The sequence below is a fragment of the Brassica napus genome, chromosome C4, assembly GCF_020379485.1.
Source record: "Brassica napus cultivar Da-Ae chromosome C4, Da-Ae, whole genome shotgun sequence".
NCBI lineage: Eukaryota > Viridiplantae > Streptophyta > Magnoliopsida > Brassicales > Brassicaceae > Brassica > Brassica napus.
Genome location: NC_063447.1, coordinates 62088872 through 62110973, shown reverse-complemented (window position 1 = coordinate 62110973; position 22102 = coordinate 62088872). Strand labels below are relative to the sequence as shown.

The following is a 22102-nucleotide window of genomic DNA, read 5'->3' as shown; positions in this document are numbered from 1 at the left end:
TTTAAAATAACACTCAACTTCTATATATAGTCAATACATATGTCCATGTTATATTATAGACTAAATATTTTCTCTTTTAAAAATATAGAAAACAGTTTTTTTAGTTTACAAGCAAATGCTGTAGAGCAAGTATGCATTATACAAAATAATATATATTTAAAATCCATACGCAAAAACATAAAAGTTGTTATATGCCTCTTTCTGACACATGCACACTCCACTATGAATAAGAATTAAAAAGAAAAAACAGTATTGTCATCAAACTTTATCACAAATCCACATTTGTACATCTATAATTATGAGTTGGACAATTAGTTAATTTGATACAATACCAAAGCAAGAATAATCGAAAAACAACTATACCACCGCATACTAATAAGTAACACATAATAGATAACCAAAATTTTGAATCTTAAAACAAATTTCAACTCGAACATTTAGTGAATATCAAATTAACTAATATTACGCTCTACGGGCGGGCCGACCCTAGTAGTGATTATATTTGTGTAGTTTTATTATCATTTGAGAACACACTGATGGACATCATCTCAGGACAAGCTCTGTTTCTTTTCTTTTGCTTTATCTTATCATGTTTCCTTATCTTCACCACCGTCAGATCCCGAAGGAGCTCTCGTGGTGCCGCAACGCTGCCTCCAGGACCTCCAAGGTTACCCATCATCGGAAACATGCACCTTGTTGGAAAGAACCCACACCGCTCATTTGCACACCTCTCGAAAACATATGGACCAGTAATGAGTATTAAGCTTGGATGTCTAAACACAGTTGTTATAGCTTCACCAAACGCTGCAAGAGAGGTTCTACGAACGCACGACCAAATCTTGTCTGGCCGCTACTGGAATGAAGCCGTACGATCCATTGATCATCATTCTTTTTCCGTCGCTTGGCTTCATCCGTCGTCTCCTCTTTGGAGGTAACTCATTGTTTTTTTTCTTATCTATCAACTAGATAAGACTGTCGATAAAATCCAAATATTGTAAAATCGTTCTCCTAATAAAACGTAGCACTAGACTTGAACTCAAATCCAGTAGCTAGGACTGATGAAACATCGGTCTAAGTGGTTTGAGGTAACCGCGCTAAGTTTTTTTTTTCTTTTCCTAATTGTAGTCTTTTTATTTGTCATATGCTTTACCAACTGAGCTATATGGCCATTACCAAAATATCATATTCGTTTTCCGTTTTTAACAGAACCAATAGATTTGTGTGTTTGATTAAAAAATCATGTTATATTTTTCAGGCTGTTGAGAAAAATATCAGTTACGCATCTGTTCTCACCACAGCGTATCGAGGCCACCCAAGCTCTACGGATGAAGAAGGTGCAAGAACTAATCAACTTCGTGAGTGAATGCAGTGATAGAGAAGAAGCTGTTGACATTTCTCGTGCATCCTTCGTCACAGCCCTCAATATTATTTCGAATATTTTGTTTTCAATCGACCTCGGTAACTACGACTCCAGGAAGTCCAGTGACTTCCAGGACATGGTGATTGGTGTCATGGAATCTGCAGGAAATACAGAACTTGCTAACTTTTTCCCATTTATGAGATTTTTTGACGTGCAAGGTACTAGAAAGAAGTTCAAGGACTGCTCGGAGAGGTTGTTTAGGGCTTTCAGAAGATTGTACGATGATCGAATCAAGGGAAACTCATTGCAGACGGAGAATAAAGATGTTTCGAGCAAGGATTTTCTGGATGCGCTTATTGATCTCAACCAAGGAGATGAAGCTGAGCTAAACATGTATCAGACTGAACACCTTCTTCTCGTAAGTCTTCTCTTATTTTGCATGATATGGTCACATGAATGAACATTACAAAAGATTCGGATATATAATCATAATCCACACTCAAGATAAATCATCTTGGTGCCAAATTGGTTTGGAGATGCTATTTCTTTTAATCAAGCTTCATATTCAAACACATCAGTTTCCTAATGGAATATGTATGCCGAAGTAATTTATTAAAAATTTCAATGAAATGAAAATTTAGAATAACTGAAATCTATATTATAGCTTGGAGAAAAAAAAAAGGTTATTAATAGAGGAATTAGTGGAACAAATAAGTGGAATAAAGAATCAAAGATGAAAGAGGAATACTTTTGTTTAGAAACTAATTCATCTACTAAATAGTAGAGAAACAATTATTTCAAAAAAAAAATCTTTGCAAATTCAGTCATTCTGTTTAGCAGAATAAGTGGAATTGGCCTCCACTATTTTTCTCTTAAAATCGAAATTATTTTACAATGTATCAAATTCCACCATTTATTCTTATAATTGTGTAGGAAATTGCACTTTTAGTATATCTGAATTTAAGTATGTGCATCTATCTGTCAGGACCTATTTTCAGCCGGCACGGACACAAACTCCAGTACCGTAGAATGGGCAATGACAGAACTACTCCAAAATCCAAAAGCAATGACAAAAGTTCAAGACGAGATCGACAGTGTGATAGGCCAAAATGGTGTCGTCCAAGAGTCTGATATCTCACAACTTCCATATTTACAAGCTGTAGTTAAAGAAACTTTCCGTCTCCATCCACCTGCTCCGCTTCTCCTCCCACGAAAAGCAGAAACAGATGTGGAGATTCTTGGATTTCTTGTGCCTAAAGACACTCAGGTTTTGGTGAATGTGTGGGCTGTAGGACGAGACCCGAGTACGTGGGAGAATCCAAACCGGTTCGAACCAGAAAGATTTTTGGGGAAAGATACTGATGTGAAAGGCAGAGACTATGAGCTTACACCGTTTGGGGCTGGACGACGAATTTGTCCTGGATTGCCTTTGGCTGTGAAGACAGTGCATCTCATGCTTGCTTCCCTTCTCTATTCATTTGACTGGAAGCTTCCAAACGGCGTGGCTTCTGAGGACTTGGATATGGACGAGAGCTTCGGCCTCACATTGCATAAGACCAATGCCTTACATGCTGTGCCTGTCAAGAAACGCGTCATTAGTTGACCGTTACTATTGCTATATTTTCTCTTGTTTAGTACTTGTAATAATTTCAGAAATCATGCTATTCATGGCACACTATAAGTTAAATTAAAAAATAATTTCAAATTATAGAAACCTTACAAAAATGGGGTTCGATGTAATAGAACACTGTAAGTCACAACCAAAATTCATGTAGTCAAAACCAAAATTCATGTAAAATAATCTGATAGACTCAAATGTCCACACATTAAAGTTTGGTGTGCGACGAAGAACTCAGAATTGCCTTTGTGTTACGCACCAGTGGTGCTTTCTTTTTATTCTCCATTCAGGTTACTGAAAGCTCCAAAACGGCGTCGTTCACTTTAGTCTTACCTAGGCCCCCCACCGAGGAAGATGTTGATCTTCAACTAATATAATTTACACTACACTAAAGGCGTAACTGGTAACAACTAAAAGTTATATATGGAATGATAGGATATAATTTCTGGAATTTAGTATAGTTGAGTACTTGAGTGTAAGTAATACGAGGACAAATATATAATTCTTCGTCATTATGCAATTACAACGGTTGCACTGTCCGTCCGGTAGCTTTGCAGATCTTTATAGATCTGTTGTAATTGCTCACTATCGCCTTTTAATTGAAAATCCATTCCTTTGCCTAGAGTAACATGGACACTACGCCATGATTCAGCCATGGAGGATTCTCTTATTTAATGTATCTTCAAAAATTTCAAAAAAAAAATTGTCATCATGATGAAAGAAGTTTGTTCAATATATTTCACGATCTATTTCACTATTGGAACTATCATATCCTAGTGTTAGATTTATATGAGCCGAAAATTGTAAATTTATTTCTTTCTGAATTGAAAGTAACAAACTTTTTTTTCCATATTAATCGATAGTTATAAATTTAACTATCCATAGACTATGATTTTAGCCGATATATTGTTAACCACACAGTTTTTAACTAGTTAAAATTAATTCAACTAAATAAAATCCAGTTTTATAATGTAATTAAAACTGTTAATTGGAAAAATCTAGGTGATGTATTTAATCAAGAAATGGAAGTGAACTAATTTTATTAAATTTTTAGATGAATTGATAAATCTACTATGATTTTTGTTAAAACACTTTAAAGCTTCATTTAAAACTTTAATTTTTTTTTTCATAGCTAAAAACACTATCTAAATAATCTGAAACTAATGAAAAACTTACGAAAGTCATAATTTAGAATATTTTTAATAAAAGGTAAATTTTAGAGTATTTTATGAAATGTCAAGTTTAATAACATTAAATTTTAAATAATTTTTTAAATTTTAAATTTTAAATTTAAACTTTCTCTCCCTCTCTTGGGATTTGATGCCTCATTAATTGATTAGGTCGAGATACGCATGGTGGCACAAATAGCTAACTGCTACTCTATTAATTTAATACGAATTACAAAACTAACATGCACCCAGTAATCACCCAAATGCCACATACTGTAATTTAGTAATAAGATACATATAGTTTTCTAACAAAATTCATTTAACTTATTTTCGTTGCTGTACCTCAGTAGCTGATGTATAATATAATATCCATTTCGGTGGTCAACTACCAACAGTAGAAAGTAGAAATATGATATACCTTTAATTCACAAAAAAAAAGAGAGATATATCTATATAGCTTTTTGTTGTTTCTATCAACTGAGAAAACAAAGATGGAACTTGTCTCAGAAAATCTGGTCTTGCCCTTTTGCCTTATCCTATCATGTTTCTTTATCTTTATCACGGTAAGAATCCAATGGAACTCTACCGGATCCGCCATGCTACCGCCTGGACCTCCACGGTTACCGATCATAGGTAACATTCACCAAGTCGGCAAACTCCCTCACCGTTCATTCTCGGACCTCTCGAGAACATATGGACCAATTATGCGACTAAAGTTTGGACGTTTAAACACAGTGATAATAACTTCATCAGAAGCTGCAAGAGAGGTTCTAAGAACACACGACCACATCTTGTCTGGCCGTATGTCTCCTAACGCGGTACGGTCCATCAATCACCACAAAGTTTCCGTCGCGTGGATTCATCCGTCGTCCGCTCGTTGGAGGTACTTTTTACTATTGATTATTTTCTATGTAGGTTTTTGCTTATTTTTTTCTCAAGTTGGCTAATAAAGATTAATTGTTTCGATCAAATGCATATATAGTTGTATTTTTCGTTGGCTTTTAGTAGTTAGATTATTTATTTACATTTAAGAAGATAGAAGTTTTAACTCTCAGTCTCCTTATGTTTTGAGGTTTAGAAACAAAAATATTAAGTGTTGATTATAAATCTTTCATTTATGTAATTAGTTATTTCCTAAAATTTTAAACCAATAGAATACCTAATAAATACGATTTAGAAGTTTACAATCTATTAAAATACATATAAAACTTGAAACAAAATTTTCCAGAACATGTATATGTATAAAACGGAGAGATTAATATGTAAACATTAAAATCAAACGCAACAAAGACCCTAAGACAGTAATCAAATTGTTTTTATGTTTTGTTTCAGACTATTGAGAAAACTGTCGGTGACTCACCTGTTCTCGCCGCAGCGTATTGAAGCCACTAAAGCTCTGCGTATGAAAAAGGTACAAGAGCTTGTGAAGTTCATGGATGAAAGCAGCAAGAGAGAAGAAGCTGTTGATATTTCTCGAGCATCTTTCATCGCAACTCTTAATATCATATCGAACATTCTATTCTCGGTTGATATCAGTAGCTATGGCTCGGGAAAATCCAATGGATTTCATGACTCAATTATTGGAGTCATGGAAGCTGCTGGGAGCCCAGACCTAGCTAACTTCTTCCCATTTCTTGGGGCCCTTGATCTGCAAGGTACTAGCAAGAAGATGACGTTGTGTACAGGGAAGTTGTTCAAGGTTTTCCGAGGGTTCATCGATACTAAAACAGCGGAAAAATCATTGAGGAAAAATCCAAAAGAAGCTTCCACTAGCGATTTTTTGGATGCGCTTCTTGATGAAGCAGAACCGGACAATAATGATATTGAACACCTTCTCTTGGTAAGTCCTACCAACATTCATATAATCAAGTTTTTTAGGATAGTGAATCGATATCAATATACTCCATCCATCTGTTCCTAAAAAATTCATATTCTAGTTTTTTCACACATTTTAATAAAACACAGTAAATTTGCATAATTTTTTGTATTTATCTTTTTTCCACAATTTTAAGCCAATAAAAAATTAATTCGTACAATTAAGATTTTTAAAATTTACAATTAGTTAATAAAACATGCATTGAAAATGTAAAAAATGAATTTTTTAGAAACAAATTTTTTTTCTAGAATATGTATTTTAAGGAACGGAGAGAGTATTAATTTTTTAATGTTATAAAAATTTATTGATTTATAGTATTTCAACAAATCATAGATGGATATGTCAAGTATGATGCTTTCATTAAGTTCAAACATTTTAGAGGAAAGTTTTGAGTTGGATTCGCATAATTTTTTTAGATGTCTTAAATGTAGAGATCACTAATATGTGAGTATATGTCAGGATATGTTTGTAGCAGGCACGGACACAAGCTCTAGTACCCTAGAATGGGCAATGGCAGAGTTACTTGCTAACCCTATAACGATGGCCAAAGCTCAGGCCGAGATCGAACGTATGATAGGCCAAGATGGGTTGGTTCAAGAGCCTAATATTTCAGAGTTTCCATATTTACAAGCGGTTTTGAAAGAAACTCTCCGTTTGCACCCACCTGTTCCTCTTCTTCTTCCGCGAAAAGCCGAAACAGATGTAGAGATTTTTGGATACCTTGTGCCTAAAAATGCTCAGGTTTTGGTGAACGTATGGGCCATAGGACGAGACCCGGACGTGTGGGAGAACCCGGCCCAGTTCGAGCCAGAGAGGTTTTTGGGGAAAGAAACTGATGTGAAAGGTAAAGATTATGAGTTAACACCGTTTGGGGCTGGGAGAAGAATTTGTCCGGGATTGCCTTTGGCTGTGAACATGGTATCTCTTATGCTTGTTTCTCTTCTTTACTCCTTTGACTGGAAGCTTCCAAACACCATCGACATGGATGAAACCTTTGGTATTAGTTTGCACAAGGCCAACTCTTTAAATGCGGTTCCGGTTAAAACGAATCGCCACTAACTAAACATTTGTAATAGTGTTTTTGGTTAATAATGTTTATATGTATTTAAGAAATTTAATAGTTTGTTTTTGTATTGTAATCCAATATGACCACCATTATATTCAAAAAGAAAAAAATATGACCACCACAACTCAAAAAGTAAAACGTCAACAACTTAATTACCAAACTGAAGATGAAAACGCTGATGACTGTCCCTATTTGATAAACAGCCTAGGTGTGGTGTCGCTGTTATCTTGGATCTCAGTGACCAGTATGTACTTCGTTGGTCAAAACGAAGAGAAAACGTCCACGAAAGTTTCTACGGTGGACACTACGCTATAACTTGTCATAACTTGGTGATGAAGCTTCTTATAGTCAGCTAAGCATAAAACTACGTTATCATATTTTAATTTTCCAGAAACAATTATGTTGAAAACCTTCACAGATACAAGCATATATATGGTAACACAAATTTATACTTACTATCTGTCAATTTTAGAGCCAAAAAAATATAAGTAAACAAAAATGTAAAGATCAAAATACTTCTAGGTTAAGCCAAGTTACAAAAAAAAAATACTTCTAGGTTTTAACGCCTCGAGTATTCATTTTTTGGGTTTAATACCATATTAACAAGATGACAAAAAAAAGTATTAAAAAAAACCATATTAACACAAAAGAAAATTCATTATATTGGAACATGAATTTCTGTGGAATTTGATGATTTTAATAGTTGAGATGATTTTACAAGTTAACTAGATTTAACAAATTTTATCAAATACTTTTATATAGATTTTCATTACTTGTTTATATAATTCTATTGATTGTTATTAACTTTTAAAGTAAGAAATTAATGGTGGTAGAAAAAAATGGAAAAAAGTCATTTCAATTAAGGCAATTCTTAAACAACTTTAAAAAAGCTTTTCTCACAAAAAAGATTTCAAAAAATAAAATGACCAAAAATTTTAATTTCTACTTTTTACTTTATAGATATATAAATAATAAATAATAAAAATATTTTTTATATAATTTCGAAATATATGTTTTAAATTTGAATTTTTGTAAAACAATTTTGAATTATTATTTTTGAAATTTTTTTCTAAAAAATTCGAAAGTGATTTTTAAAACTATTTTTACAATTTTTATTTTAAATTTTTAATATTTTTTTCTATGTTTTTAAGTTGTGAATTGTATTATGTTAAAGTTGTGATTTGTATATTATTTCAATCTTCAATTTGAGTTTTTGTATATGAGTGTATTTTATTATATTGATTTCAAAAATCTTATGGGTATAGATGATATTCTCAAAGTTGAGTACTATGAGTAAAAACAAAGAAAATTTATATCCCAATAACAATAGATTTTAATAGAATCTTAAAATCAATGAAAACTAAACTTTTCCAATAACAATGAATTCTATTTAGATTTTAAAAATTTACAAACCAATAACAACGGAATCTCAAAATTTAATAATTCCTCAAGAATTTTTTGCCCAATAATCCCCTTATAGTCCAAAACAATTAATTACCTTGTGATATGCATATGCATGGTCAAACAAATGCATTAACTGCTATTAATCAATAAGAGTTGCAAAACTGACGCGTAACCAAAAAATCAACGGCCAAATGTCACATATAATATATTACTCCTTCCGTTTCATATTAATTATCGTTTTAGAGAATTTTTTTCGTTACAAAATAAGTGTCGTTTTCGATTTTCAATGCAAAATTTATTAATTTTATGCAAAATTTATTAATTTTATGAAAAATTTATTTTTCTATTGGTTGAAATATGGTTAGCTGTATAGGTAATAGTGTTTTTTTATAGAAAATGTACAAAATTAATTGTTTCCTTAATCCGTGTGCCGAAACCTAAAACGACACTTATACCTAAATAGATGATTCAAATAAAGTTTGTATAATATATTACCTACTTAGTTTACAAAAATAATATATTGCCTACTTCATAAGCATTGTAAAATTCATATATATATTTAATACCATTTTCGTTGGTCAAACTACCAACTGTAGATACTAAAAGTATTATATATATAGACAACTTTGTGCAGTTTCTATCAACTGAGAAAACAAAGATGCAAATTGTCTCAGAAAACCTGTTATTACCCTTTTGCTTTATACTACCATGTTTCTTTATCTTTACCATGGTAAGATTTCGACGGAACTCTACCCGATCCGCTATGCTGCCGCCTGGACCTCCACGTTTACCGATCATAGGTAACATTCACCAAGTCGGTAAACTCCCACACCGTGCATTTGCGGACCTCTCGAGAACATATGGACCAATCATGCATCTAAAATTTGGACGTTTAAAGTGATCGTAACTTCACCAGAAGCTGCAAGAGAGGTTCTGAAAACACACGATCAAACCTTGTCTGGTCGTGACGCTCCTAACTCTATACGGTCCATCAATCACGACAAAGTTTCCGTTGGATGGCTTCATCCGTCGTCGGCTCGTTGGAGGTATAATCTAAGTACTATCAATTCCTGTGAGTGTTTTTATCTATCGAGTTTTGCTACTAAAATTTTGGATGGTTTTGATCAAATGCATGTACTTGTCTTTGAGTTAGACTATTTCGTTAACATTTTTAAGAAAATACACTATAGTTATAGGTCTTGAACGCAAACTAATGACCATACAATTTTTAGTTGTAGACTTGTAGTATATCTGCTTTGTCTTTGCTAAATAATATATTTTCTTTATACATACTTAGTTTGTACTAGGGAAATTGCCGTATCCTAATTGGCAATTAAAATTCAAATTGTTTTTTTTTTACATTAAAGCAGGAAACCGTACTTAGTTAGCATTTTAGCAAAGGCAAATTAATGATTCTTGTAAACATAATAATTAACCTGATAATTTATTATCATGCAAACATTAAACATGAAACGCAACAATAAAGACCCCTAAGACAGTAATCAATTGTTGTTATGTTTCGTTTCAGACTGTTGAGAAAGCTAATGGTGACTCACCTGTTCTCGCCACAACGTATTGAAGCCAGTAAAGCTCTGCGGATGAAAAAGGTGCAAGAGCTTGTGAAGTTCATGGATGAAAGCAGCAAGAGAGAAGACGCTGTTCATATGTCTCGTGCATCTTTCACCACAACTCTCAATATCATATCAAACATTCTTTTCTCCGTTGATCTCGGTAGCTACGGCTCGGAAAAATCCAACGGATTTCATGACTCAGTTATTAGAGGCATGGAAGCTGCTGGGAGCCCAGACCTTGCTAACTTCTTCCCGTTTCTTAGGTTTCTTGATCTGCAAGGTAATACCAAGAAGATGAAGTTCTTTATAGAGAATTTGCTTAAGGTTTTCCGAGGGTTCATCGATACTAAAACTTTGGAAAAATTATTGCGGAATAACACAAAAGATGCTTCCAACAGCGATTTTTTGGATGCGCTTCTTGATGAAACAGAACTCGACAATAACGATATTGAACACCTTCTCTTGGTAAGTCCTACTATCTTGCACATAATCAAGACTTCCAGGGTAGTGAAACCAATGTCAATTAGTTCTGAAATAAATACATATATATATATATATATATATATAATTACATATTAATCTTTGGATTTCAGTAAATCATAGATGGATATAAAATATTTTTAGAGCTTTGTTTTGAGTTGGACGCGCATGATTTTTTTTGTATGAAAAGCCTAGCTCACTAATATGTGATTATATGTCAGGATATGTTTACAGCAGGCACGGAGACAAGCTCTAGTACCCTAGAATGGGCAATGTCAGAGTTACTTACTAACCCTAAAACGCTGGCGAAAGCTCAGGCCGAGATCGAACATATGATAGGCCAAAACGGGTTGGTTCAGGAGCCTGATATCTCAGAAATGCCTTATTTACAAGCGGTTGTGAAAGAAACTTTCCGTTTGCATCCAACTGTTCCTCTTCTCCTCCCAAGGAAAGCTGAGACCGATGTAGAGATTTTTGGATACCTTGTGCCTAAAGATGCTCAGGTTTTGGTGAACGTATTACGTATGGGCCATAGGACGAGACCCTAACGTGTGGGAGGACCCGGCCCGATTCGAGCCAGAAAGGTTTTTGGGGAAAGAGACTGATGTGAAAGGTAGAGACTATGAGCTTACACCGTTTGGGGCAGGACGAAGAATTTGTCCGGGAATGCCTTTGGCTGTGAAGACGGTACGTATCTCTTATGCTTGTTTCTCTTCTTTACTCCTTTGACTGGAAGCTTCCAAACTCCGTCGACATGGATGAAACCTTTGGTATTACTTTGCACAAGGCCAACCCGTTAATTGCGGTTCCAGTTAAAAAAAAAAAATCGTCAGTAGTTAAACAGTTGTGATATGTACTGAAAAAGTATAAAAACTTATTTATCTTATGAATGAAAATCAAAAACCATATAATTATTGACCCTTTTTATTTAAATGAAAACAAAATTCTATTAAGCCCAGTGGACTAGAAGATGTTAAGACGATGGGCTTCACTCAGACAAAGCCCAGAGCATCTTCGGCTACAAGACAAACATCTTCAACGGTCACAACTTCAGTCAAGGAGAAAGGCAAAGCAGCCAAAGGTACGGAACTCTCGCCTCCCAAGATGCAGCTTAGCAACAGATACGACGCTCTGAAGGATAAGGATGACTGAGCTGTCAGAGACACCTGTCAGACCTCTAGATGGTTCCAATCGTTTGTATAAATAAACCTAGAGTCACTCTTGTAATGGTTAAGTTTGAGAATAATAAACTTCAGAAACATTCAGTAAAGTTCTCTGTTTTCCATAGCTCTCTGACTGCGCTTATGGTATCAGAGCCATGGATGGAAATCAACCTCCTGTTACCTCTCTCACGATCACTCAGGTCGTTACTTTGAAGCTCAAGGAAGGAAATTACCTTCTATGGAAGCTTCAGTTCGAGCAGTTCCTGTCAAGCCAGATGCTTCTTGGCTATGTGACCGGAGCTCAACCTAGCCCTACCGACACGATCACGGTTCGAAATGGAGATCAAGAAGTCGAAGCTCCAAACCCTGAGTTTCTCCGGTGGTTGCAAAAAGACAAACTCATTCTCGCTTGGATCTATGGTACTTTGTCTGAAGACGCTTTGAAATCTATTTATGGTCTTCAGTCTTCCCAAGAGGTTTGGCTTGCGTTGGGAAAGAAGTACAATAGGGTTTCAGCAACTCGACGTCTCGATCTTCAGCGGCGTGTTCAAACGACGGTCAAAGGCAACAAGACGATGACTGAGTACCTTTCCGAAATCAAATCTCTCAGTGACCAGCTTGATTCGATTGGTGCTCCAATCACTGAGCATGAGAAGATCTACGGTGTATTGAACGGTTTGGGTCGAGAATATGAAGCTGTTACCACCGTCATTGAGCACTCGATGGATGTCTTTCCTGGTCCGTGCTTTGAAGATGTCGTTCACAAGCTCACTGGCTTTGATGATAAGCTCCAAACCTATCAGCAGCAGACTGATGTTTCACCTCATCAAGCCTTCTATGCCAACAGAGGAGGATACTCTGGACGAGGAAGAGGCCAGAACAGAGGAGGCTATCGTGGTCGCGCCTCTTACTCCACGCAAGGTCGAGGTTTTCCTCAGCAGTTTGGTCAAGGCGCGCAAAGAACGTCCTCTGCTTCTGACAATCAACGTCCTACATGTCAGATATGTGGCAAATATGATCCAGCCTACAAATGCTACAAGAGGTTCGATGTTAACTTTGTGGTCAGTGATCCTCCTCCTCAGGCGAATGTTCTCACAACGGTGGCAGCTCACAACCAGTCCACACCATCAGGAGCTGAGTGGTATCCAGACAGTGGTTCATCGCATCATGTCACGAACTCGGTTGATCATCTTGATACAGCTCAGCCGTATGCTGGTTTGGATCAGGTGATGGTTGGTAACGGTGAGTTTCTCCCCATCACTCATGTTGGTTCTGCTTCCATCCCGACTCAGTCAGGTAAAATCCCTCTTTCTGATGTTCTTATATGCCCTGATATCACCAAATCTCTGCTGTCAGTGTCAAAGCTCACAGATGACTTCCCCTGTGAATTTACTTTTGACTCTACTACTGTGTGTGTAAAGGACAAAGCAACCTGCAGAGTTCTCAGTAAGGGTAACAAGATTAAAGGACTTTATCGGCTGGATGTTCCGCAGCTCTTGACGTTTTACTCCTTTAGACAGCAAGTTGCAAGCGATGGAGTGTGGCACAAGAGACTAGGCCATCCAAATGATCAAGTTTTGAAGCATCTTTCAACAATAAAAGCCATTTCGTTCAATAAGACTTCTCAGTCAATGTGTGAATCATGTCAACTTGGCAAGACATGTAGACTTCCCTTTTCTAGTTCTGATTTTCGTTCAAGTAGACCTCTTGAGAGGATACACTGTGATGTATGGGGTCCTGCTCCTGTTGTATCAACTCAAGGCTTCAGATTCTATGTAGTTTTCATCGACAATTACTCAAGATTTTGTTGGCTCTACCCACTTAAAATGAAGTCTGATGTGTTTACTATCTTCAAAGCCTTTCAATCTCAAGTCGAAAATCAGTACAAACAGAAAATTTCAGTCTTTCAGTCTGATGGTGGTGGCGAGTTTGTTAACAAGAACCTGTCTGATCACTTCACAGCAGCTGGAATCAGACATTTTATCTCTTGTCCTCACACTCCAGAACAGAATGGCATTGCAGAAAGGCGTCACATGCACATCACAGAGTTAGGCTTGTCGATGATTTATCAGAGTCATCTGCCCTTAAACTTGTGGGTTGAGGCTTTCTTCACATCTGCCTTCCTTAGTAACCTATTACCTACAACGGTCAACAACAAGATGGTCAGTCCTTTTGAGCGGTTGAATGGAAGTCCTCCCATCTACACTGCACTAAGAGTATTCGGTTGTGCTTGTACCCTTATCTGCGACCTTATGCCAACAACAAGTTTGATCCAAAATCTCTTCTCTGTGTGTTTATTGGCTACAACGAGAAGTACAAAGGGTATCGCTGTTATCACCCACCTACTGGTCGTGTCTTTATCAATCGTCATGTGCTTTTTGATGAAGAACGAATGCCGTATAAAGACACTTATCAACATCTCCTTCCGTCTCCATCTACTACTCTGACTACAGCGTGGAGTCTGCAACATAAAACAATAGACTCAGCTCGTGAAGACATTATGAACCAGAGGGTTGATGAAGACATTGGTATATCAGTTCCTCTTTCTACTCAGCAGCCAAATTCTCCTGGTGCTTCTCCAGCAGTATCAGCAGGGAACCAACACAGCTCAGACTCGTCAAATGCATCACAGCCTCCACTGGATCCAGTCATTCAAGAAGTGGATCAACCAGTGGGCAACACTCATGGCATGACGACAAGAGCAAAAACTGGTGTTATGAAACCCAACCCGCGATATGCTTTAATCACTATAAAAGGAGTTCCTCAGCCTCCGAGAACAATAGCTGAAGCTTTGAAGCATCCTGGTTGGAATGCAGCAATGGGAGAAGAGATTGGTACCTGCCAGGAGACTAAAACTTGGAGTTTAGTATCTCTACCACAAGGGGCCACCCCATTGGTAGTGGATGGATACACAAGACTAAATTGAACGCAGATGGGACTGTACAGAAGCTTCGTTCAAGATTGGTTGCTAGAGGCAATGAACAAGAAGAAGGAGTTAATTTCTTAGAGACTTACAGTCCGGTGGTTCGAACTGCAACGGTTCGAATGGTGCTTCACATTGCAGTTATTGAAAGGTGGGACATCAAGCAGTTAGATGTCAAGAATGCATTTTTGCATGGTGACTTATCTGAGACAGTATATATGCGACAACCACCCGGGTTTGAAGATAAAGAACATCCTGAGTATGTTTGCTTGCTTCACAAGGCAATCTATGGTCTCAAACAAGCTCCTCGTGCTTGGTTTGATAAGTTCAGTTCCTACCTTATTCAGTTTGGCTTCATCTGCAACACTTGGGATCCCTCACTGTTTGTGTATCAGAAGGATCGTGATGTTATCTTCCTGCTCCTTTACGTTGATGATATGGTGCTTACTGGAAACAACCAGACGCTAATACAACGATTGCTTAAAGACCTGAGCAAACAGTTCCGTATGAAGGACATGGGACCTCTCAGTTATTTCTTGGGAATTCAGGCGCAGTTCACTCCAACAGGACTGTTCCTTAACCAAGAAAAATATGCAGCAGATCTTCTTGAAGCCGCAGGAATGTCAGACTGTGCACCCATGCCAACACCTTTGCCTCTGCAACTTGACAGAGTCCCACATCAAGAAGAGTACTTTGAAAATCCAAAATACTTCAGAAGTTTAGCAGGGAAGCTTCAGTACCTCACCCTTACCCGACCAGACATTCAATTTGCTGTCAATTTGGTTTGCCAAAAGATGCACAAACCGACGATGGCTGATTTTCATCTTCTGAAACGAGTGTTGCGTTATCTCAAAGGCACGATTCAGATGGGTCTGTATCTCGAGTCCGATACAAATTCACAAGTGAGAGCTTATTGTGACAGTGACTGGGCAGGGTGTAGAGACACGAGACGATCAACTGGAGGTTTCTGCACTTTTCTTGGCACAAACATCATCTCTTGGTCGGCAACAAAGCAAGATTCTGTCTCTAGATCATCCACTGAGGCTGAGTATCGAACCTTGTCTGATACTGCTGCAGAACTATCCTGGATATGTTCGATTCTGAAGAGTGTTGGAGTTCCTCAACCTGAAGTAGCTGAGATATATTGTGACAACTTGGCGGCAGTTCACTTAACTGCTAATCCGGTACTGCACAAGAAGTCCAAGCATTTTGCTACTCATTACCACTTTGCGAGAGAGAAGGTTGCAGCTGGGACTTTGGTGGTGAAACACATTCCCGCAGCTCAACAACTTGCAGACATCTTTACTAAACCTCTGCCTCAGCACAGCTTCTATGATCTTCGTTTAAAACTCGGTGTGGCCTTTCCACCCACCTCGAGTTTGCGCGGGGGTATTAAGCCCAGTGGACCAGAAGATGTTAAGACGATGGGCTTCACTCAGACAAAGCCCAGAGCATCTTCGGCTACAAGACAAACATCTTCAACGGTCACAACTTCAGTCAAGGAGAAAGGCAAAGCAGCCAAAGGTACGGAACTCTCGCCTCCCAAGATGCAGCTTAGCAACAGATACGACGCTCTGAAGGATAAGGATGACTGAGCTGTCAGAGACACCTGTTAGACCTCTAGATGGTTCCAATCGTTTGTATAAATAAACTTAGAGTCACTCTTGTAATGGTTAAGTTTGAGAATAATAAACTTCAGAAACATTCAGTAAAGTTCTCTGTTTTCCATAGCTCTCTGACTGCGCTTAAATTCATCTCATTTCTTAAACGTTTTGTCTCAGTTGTAATTTGCAAGATATCTTCTCATAAGATGGCTAAGGTTTGTAGAAGTTGAGGCATCCATGTTGATATTAGCATTGGTTATATCTATAGGTCAATGTAAAACACATAAATAAGCTCAAACAATCATTTGGCTTTTCGTCAAAGCGACTGACTACATTTTACACCTTTGCGTATGTTAGTAGATCGTTGTCGAATATGTTGTTATTGATCATATGTTTTTAATTTAAAAACGATTTGAAGTCAAAGAAATATAACTGAAAAATGATTCGAAGTCAAGAAACTATAATAGAAAAACATCATGTGGTTTTTCTTTATCATACAAAGAAAGGCCTACTAGCAGATAATCCGGTATATTTTAGACCTAAACTTTATAAATATCCCCTTCAGTTACATAGATTCGTTACGTTTTTCTATCCCTTAAGAAACACCAGATGGAGATCACTTCAGAAAATGCTATGTCCTTGCTCTCTTGCTTTATCTCATCATGTTTCCTTGTCTTAATCACCGCAAGATTCCGACGGGGCTTTCGCCTAACCGTTACGCTGCCTCCTGGACCTCCACGATTACCGTTCATCGGAAACATTCACCAAGTTGGTAAAAACCCACACCGCTCATTCGCCGACCTTTCAAAAACCTATGGACCAGTAATGAGCCTTAATCTTGGATCTTTAAAGTCGGTGGTCATAACTTCACCAGAAGCTGCAAGAGAGGTTCTAAGAACACATGACCAAATCTTGTCTGCCCGTAAGTCTACTGACTCGATACGGTCCGTTGGTCACCACGAAGTTTCAGTCATCTGGCTTCCTGCGTCGTCTGCTCGTTGGAGGTATAACTAATACCGATTTTATTTTCTATGATCGATCTCTTTGTTTTTGAAGATTTGCTATCTGACTGCAACTAATCTTTGATCAAATGTTAATTGCATCAATAAGTAAAGAATAGTCACTTGTTGTAAACTTTTAATTAGTTGTTAAATAAAAATTGGAAACATGTAAACGAAATATCATATTGTTTTTAGTTGTATTATTTTGTTTTGGGAAATTGCCACGAATACTACGTTCATAGTACCAATTTTCATGTCTACACTAATCACTTTTACTCTCCCTTTTAATGAAGAGTAAAAGACACTTATACTCTTAGGATTAACTAATCTACACTTAGGGTTTAGAGTTGAAGGGTGGACCAGTGTTATTGAAATATGAAATTTAGAATTATAATAAATATATAAATAAATACTTAAAAATACAAGAAAATTTTAAAAAATAGTTTCAAACATAATTTTCGATTTGAAAAAAAAAATTTGAAAAAAAAAAAATCGAAAAACAAATTAATAAAAACAAAATTTATAAAAAAAATTGAATTTGAAAAATTATAATTCGAAAACATTAAAAAATATTATTTTTTTTACATATTTAAATAATAATTTATTATATATATAGAGAATAAAGGTATAAGAGTCTTTTGTCACTTAATGAATAACGTATTTTTGAAAATGTCTATTTAGTGGTGGTAAAAATGAAAATGTCTCTTTAGTGCCATGAAAGTGGTAAACATAAAATTTTTCCTTTTGTTTTTGAGTTTGCTAGCTAGGTAAAGTCTTTTTTAAGAGGTAAAGTCTTTTGTTTATATATAAACTAAACTCTAGGAAAATCTATTTTTTGCGTTTGAATTTCGTGTTTACTTTTACTATTTCCAAATAATTTGTTTTTTTTATTAAGGGCTTTCTTATATAAATGCAGAAAAAATAAAAAGGTATAAGCACAAAGCTTAAGATTTTATTTCCAATCAATTTATACTAAATATAACGGGAAATAAACATTATAGAGTCAAATCTATTTTTTTTTTCTTTTTCCACTTCGTTTTAGTTTTGTATTTTCAAATGGTTGTTTATTTGTTCATACTGGAACCTTGTATTTTTGTACGTACTTTACTTCATTTAGTAAGATTCAAAATTTTTTTTTGACAAAGTAACATTCAAGTCAAACATACAAGCAACATATTACCGTACTACAGTAATAATGGATCGCTGTTATGTTTTGTTTCAGGATGTTGAGGAAATTGTCGATAAATCAGATGTTTTCACCGCAGCGTATGGAAGCTACGAAAGCTCTGCGAATGAAGAAGATGCAAGAGCTTGTGAGCTTCATGCATGAGCGTAGCGAGAAAGAAGAGGCTGTTGATATCTCTCGTGCATCTTTCACCACAGTTCTTAATATCATATCAAACATTCTGTTTTCGGTTGATCTCGGTAGCTACGACGTCACGAGCAAATCCAATAGATTTCGGGACACGGTGATTGCTACAATGGAAGCTGCCGGGAAACCAGATGCTGCCAATTACTTTCCGTTTATGAGGTTTCTTGATCTGCAAGGTAATAGGAAAAATATGAAGGCTTGCACGGAGGGATTGTTTAGGGTTTTCCGTGGATTCATTGATGCTAAACGGACGGAGAAATCATTGGATAACTCTAAAGATGTCTCAGACAGTGACTTCCTAGATGCGCTTCTCGTCCTAGCGGAAGGAGATGAATCCGAGCTTGACAATAACGATATTGAACACCTTCTATTGGTAAGTCTTACCATCATCTTAAACCAAAATAGGTCTTACCACCAAAAATGGGACCTAATGGTTAAAATTCTTTGATCACATATAAGAGGTTTAAGGGGTCATAATTTCAACTTCTTCTACTAAAGAGAACTAACTTAACATAATTTGAACTGTGTACTATAAAATACACATTCATTTAATTAGGTCCATAACTTCATAGTCATTTTAAAAAATCTTACCATCTTGCAAAAATTATCCATTCATTTTGATATGCAGTTTTATAAATCCTAAATTCCTAATATGTGATAATATGTCAGGATATGTTTGCAGCAGGCACGGATACAAGCTCTAGCACCCTAGAGTGGGCAATGGCAGAGTTACTTAATAACCCAAAATCACTAGCCAGAGCTCAAACCGAGATGGATTGTGTGATAGGCCAAAACGGCATCGTTCAAGAGGCTGATATCTCACATTTGCCGTATTTACAAGCAGTTGTGAAAGAAACTTTCCGATTACATCCTGCTGCTCCATTTCTCGTCCCACGTAAAGCTGAAGCTGACGTGAAGGTGCTTGGGTTCATGGTGCCTAAAGACACTCAAGTTCTTGTGAACGTTTGGGCTATAGGACGAGATCCAGCAGTGTGGGAGAATCCGACCCGGTTCGAACCAGAGAGGTTTTTGGGTAAAGAGACTGATGTGAAAGGTAGAGACTATGAGTTAACACCATTTGGGGGCGGACGAAGAATCTGTCCAGGGTTGCCTTTGGCTGTGGTGACTGTGTCACTCATGCTTGCTTCACTTCTTTATTTCTTTGATTGGAAGCTTCCAAATGGTGTTGCTTCTGAGGATTTGGACATGGACGAGACATTTGGTATTACATTACATAGGACCAACCCCTTACATGCCGTTCCTGTCAAGAAACGCGCATATAAGTAACCATTGTACTATTGCAGTTCTATCTCTTGTTTTTTTTAGGTTTAAATGTGTAACTCGTTGTTTAAAAGTTTCCATCAAACCGTTATACATAAAATAAAAAGATCATCACAAAGGTATAGTTCTTGGCTGTTTAAGTTTGAAGTTTTCTTCCCATGAGAGATGGCTAGGGTTGAAGAAGTACATACTAAACTTTGTTCCGAATTAGTATATCATTAGCCCAATAAAAAAACACGAAGATAGTAATGAATGCAAAGAAAGAGCTTTAGAGAAATTCCAATGGGAACAATGGAGTTCTAAACTTACATATTAGTGTATGTATATATATAACAAATATTATTTAATTAAAAATATGTTAAAATTCTTGGAAATTCAACCAATAATATGTCAAATGAGATATTATTGGTTGGTTTTCCAAGAATTTTAACATACTCATCTATTAAAATATAATATTTGTATCTTTTAATATTTTTGAAATTTTTGGTTAGATACTCCCAGTGAGTATGTTTTTAATAGTTTAGATTTGAAAATGCACAAAATTATTAGAAAATAAAACTTGTAATAGTATGATTTTTTTTTGGTTTGGTGAAATGTTATAGGTTAAATATATGGGCCAGGGCCCAATTTAATCGAGCGGCTGCTAAGACCATGATCAATACAGGTTCTTAGGATGAGGCTCTTAATGTAATATAAGATACGCCTCTTATATATAAGAGACGTTTCTAAAAATGTCAAATCATACTCTAAGAATCCCAAATTGGTCTTCCCCATTAATCATGTTCTAAGTAGGGCAACTATTTGGAGAGAGAAAAACTATTTGGCATCTCATGGCGGACCGGCGAGACTCCCGCCGCCGCCTGATCGTTCGAAGCAAGATGCTCTTCCTTCCAAGCTCCGTGTTCTCATGAACTACACCTCTCCTCCGCCTCCTCAAGGTACCTCCTTTTTTTTTTCTCTACTAGTAGAGAAAAAGAAAGAGTTTTTTTTTTAATGTGTATTTGTGATTTCTCTATGTGTCTGACTGTTTGTTGTATATGCTCTTCCTTTCAGATTCTACTAAACAAGTTGTAGAGAAGAAAAACAAGAAAGCTAAAGCTGGAGTTGATGCTGCCATGGTATAGTGTTGCGTTCTAATTTATATAAATTAAATTACTTTTAGGATTCATTACACTGAATTAAATAAATATTTTGGTATATAACAACTTAATCATGGTGTAGTCTCTTTGATCTTGATTACATCTGTATAGAAAGTGCAATCCTTTTAGTGTTTTTATTTACTCTTACATGCCTAAAGTCTCGTCTTTTTCGCCTCAAATGATTCTTGTGAGGCAAATTTAAACTCATTGTTTTGTGAATTTTGTAATCAGAGTGTTAAGCCTGGGAGTGAAGCCCATTACCATCAACGTGCCTTCGCCCCTGTCAACAATCACATTGGTCTCTATAGGATCTTTCATGAAGCTTGGCAATTGAAGTTAGGTAGTTTATTTATCTTAAGTACTTTAAACTCTTGTTCAGCCACCAAGTTAGCAGTTTGTAATGCTAATGGAGCTATAAAAGCTATGAACTATTGTAGGGATCTTCAAGTTTAAGTAATGGAAAACATGTTTGCACAAAAAAAAAGTTGTTACTGATCATAGGTTTTCATTTGAAAATGATTCGTAGTCAAGAAACTATAAGTTTATGACTGAAAAAGGATTCGAAGCCAGGAAACTACAAGTCTATAGTGGCGTTGCCAACTTAGGTCTTACATAAGCTTACCAACTGTATTTATTAGGCCGTCCCAAACAAGGAGGATGCTGTTAGCTGATGATCTCCAGCTAATGAAATTTACACTACACCAAACATTTACTTCCAAAGCTATATAATATTATCAGTTATACTCTGTGTAGTTGGATATAAGTAATACCAGGACGAATATATATAATGATAGAGCACAAGTAGTGTATTATTACTGTAAATGAATGAATTACAATATCAGGAATGAATCACAAGTTGTTCAAAAAAGAATGAATTACAATATCAGGAATTCAGGATCTCTAGTGAGACCTGGAGCCCATACTCCAGAGATTTCTCCCTGAGTCTCTTACAATCCCAGAAAGTGGCCAAAGCTCAAGAACAACCAAAGCAATCGTAGATAAGCTAGAAAACACTAACAGCAAACCATCTAGCTTCATCCAAGTCTTTTACTCAGCCTTCATAAGACTCCACGTG

General features: G+C 36.3%; 3 protein-coding genes and 1 pseudogene across 3 annotated transcripts; all 4 read left to right on the top strand.

The window, feature by feature from the left end:
- The first annotated feature begins 515 nt into the window (after nt 1-515).
- Nucleotides 516-3068, top strand: LOC106392053 (cytochrome P450 76C4). The gene is made up of 3 exons (XM_013832832.3): nt 516-931; nt 1256-1778; nt 2346-3068. The coding sequence occupies exons 1-3, from the start codon at nt 537-539 to the stop codon at nt 2961-2963; spliced, it is 1536 nt and encodes a 511-aa protein (XP_013688286.1). The 5' UTR covers nt 516-536; the 3' UTR covers nt 2964-3068.
- Nucleotides 3069-4581: 1513 nt separating this feature from the next.
- Nucleotides 4582-7172, top strand: LOC106395058 (cytochrome P450 76C4-like). Its single transcript, XM_013835588.3, has 3 exons — nt 4582-5030; nt 5480-5987; nt 6483-7172. Exons 1-3 carry the CDS (start codon nt 4639-4641, stop codon nt 7080-7082), a joined length of 1500 nt encoding a protein of 499 aa, XP_013691042.1. The 5' UTR covers nt 4582-4638; the 3' UTR covers nt 7083-7172.
- A 1919-nt stretch (nt 7173-9091) lies between these two features.
- LOC106394258 lies at nt 9092-11517 on the top strand (annotated as a pseudogene).
- Nucleotides 11518-16798: 5281 nt separating this feature from the next.
- LOC106395287 (cytochrome P450 76C4) lies at nt 16799-21004 on the top strand. Its single transcript, XM_013835787.3, has 4 exons — nt 16799-17238; nt 18458-18980; nt 19277-20826; nt 20942-21004. The coding sequence occupies exons 1-3, from the start codon at nt 16844-16846 to the stop codon at nt 19892-19894; spliced, it is 1536 nt and encodes a 511-aa protein (XP_013691241.1). The 5' UTR covers nt 16799-16843; the 3' UTR covers nt 19895-20826; nt 20942-21004.
- Nucleotides 21005-22102: the final 1098 nt, after the last annotated feature.

Coding starts and splice junctions, on each gene's coding strand:
- LOC106392053 (XM_013832832.3), top strand. CDS start 537: ATGGACATCATCTCAGGACAAGCTCTGTTTCTTTTCTTTTGCTTTATC. Junction 932..1,255: donor CCGTCGTCTCCTCTTTGGAG/GTAACTCATTGT, acceptor TATATTTTTCAG/GCTGTTGAGAAAAATATCAG. Junction 1,779..2,345: donor AGACTGAACACCTTCTTCTC/GTAAGTCTTCTC, acceptor TCTATCTGTCAG/GACCTATTTTCAGCCGGCAC.
- LOC106395058 (XM_013835588.3), top strand. CDS start 4,639: ATGGAACTTGTCTCAGAAAATCTGGTCTTGCCCTTTTGCCTTATCCTA. Junction 5,031..5,479: donor CCGTCGTCCGCTCGTTGGAG/GTACTTTTTACT, acceptor GTTTTGTTTCAG/ACTATTGAGAAAACTGTCGG. Junction 5,988..6,482: donor ATATTGAACACCTTCTCTTG/GTAAGTCCTACC, acceptor AGTATATGTCAG/GATATGTTTGTAGCAGGCAC.
- LOC106395287 (XM_013835787.3), top strand. CDS start 16,844: ATGGAGATCACTTCAGAAAATGCTATGTCCTTGCTCTCTTGCTTTATC. Junction 17,239..18,457: donor GCGTCGTCTGCTCGTTGGAG/GTATAACTAATA, acceptor GTTTTGTTTCAG/GATGTTGAGGAAATTGTCGA. Junction 18,981..19,276: donor ATATTGAACACCTTCTATTG/GTAAGTCTTACC, acceptor ATAATATGTCAG/GATATGTTTGCAGCAGGCAC.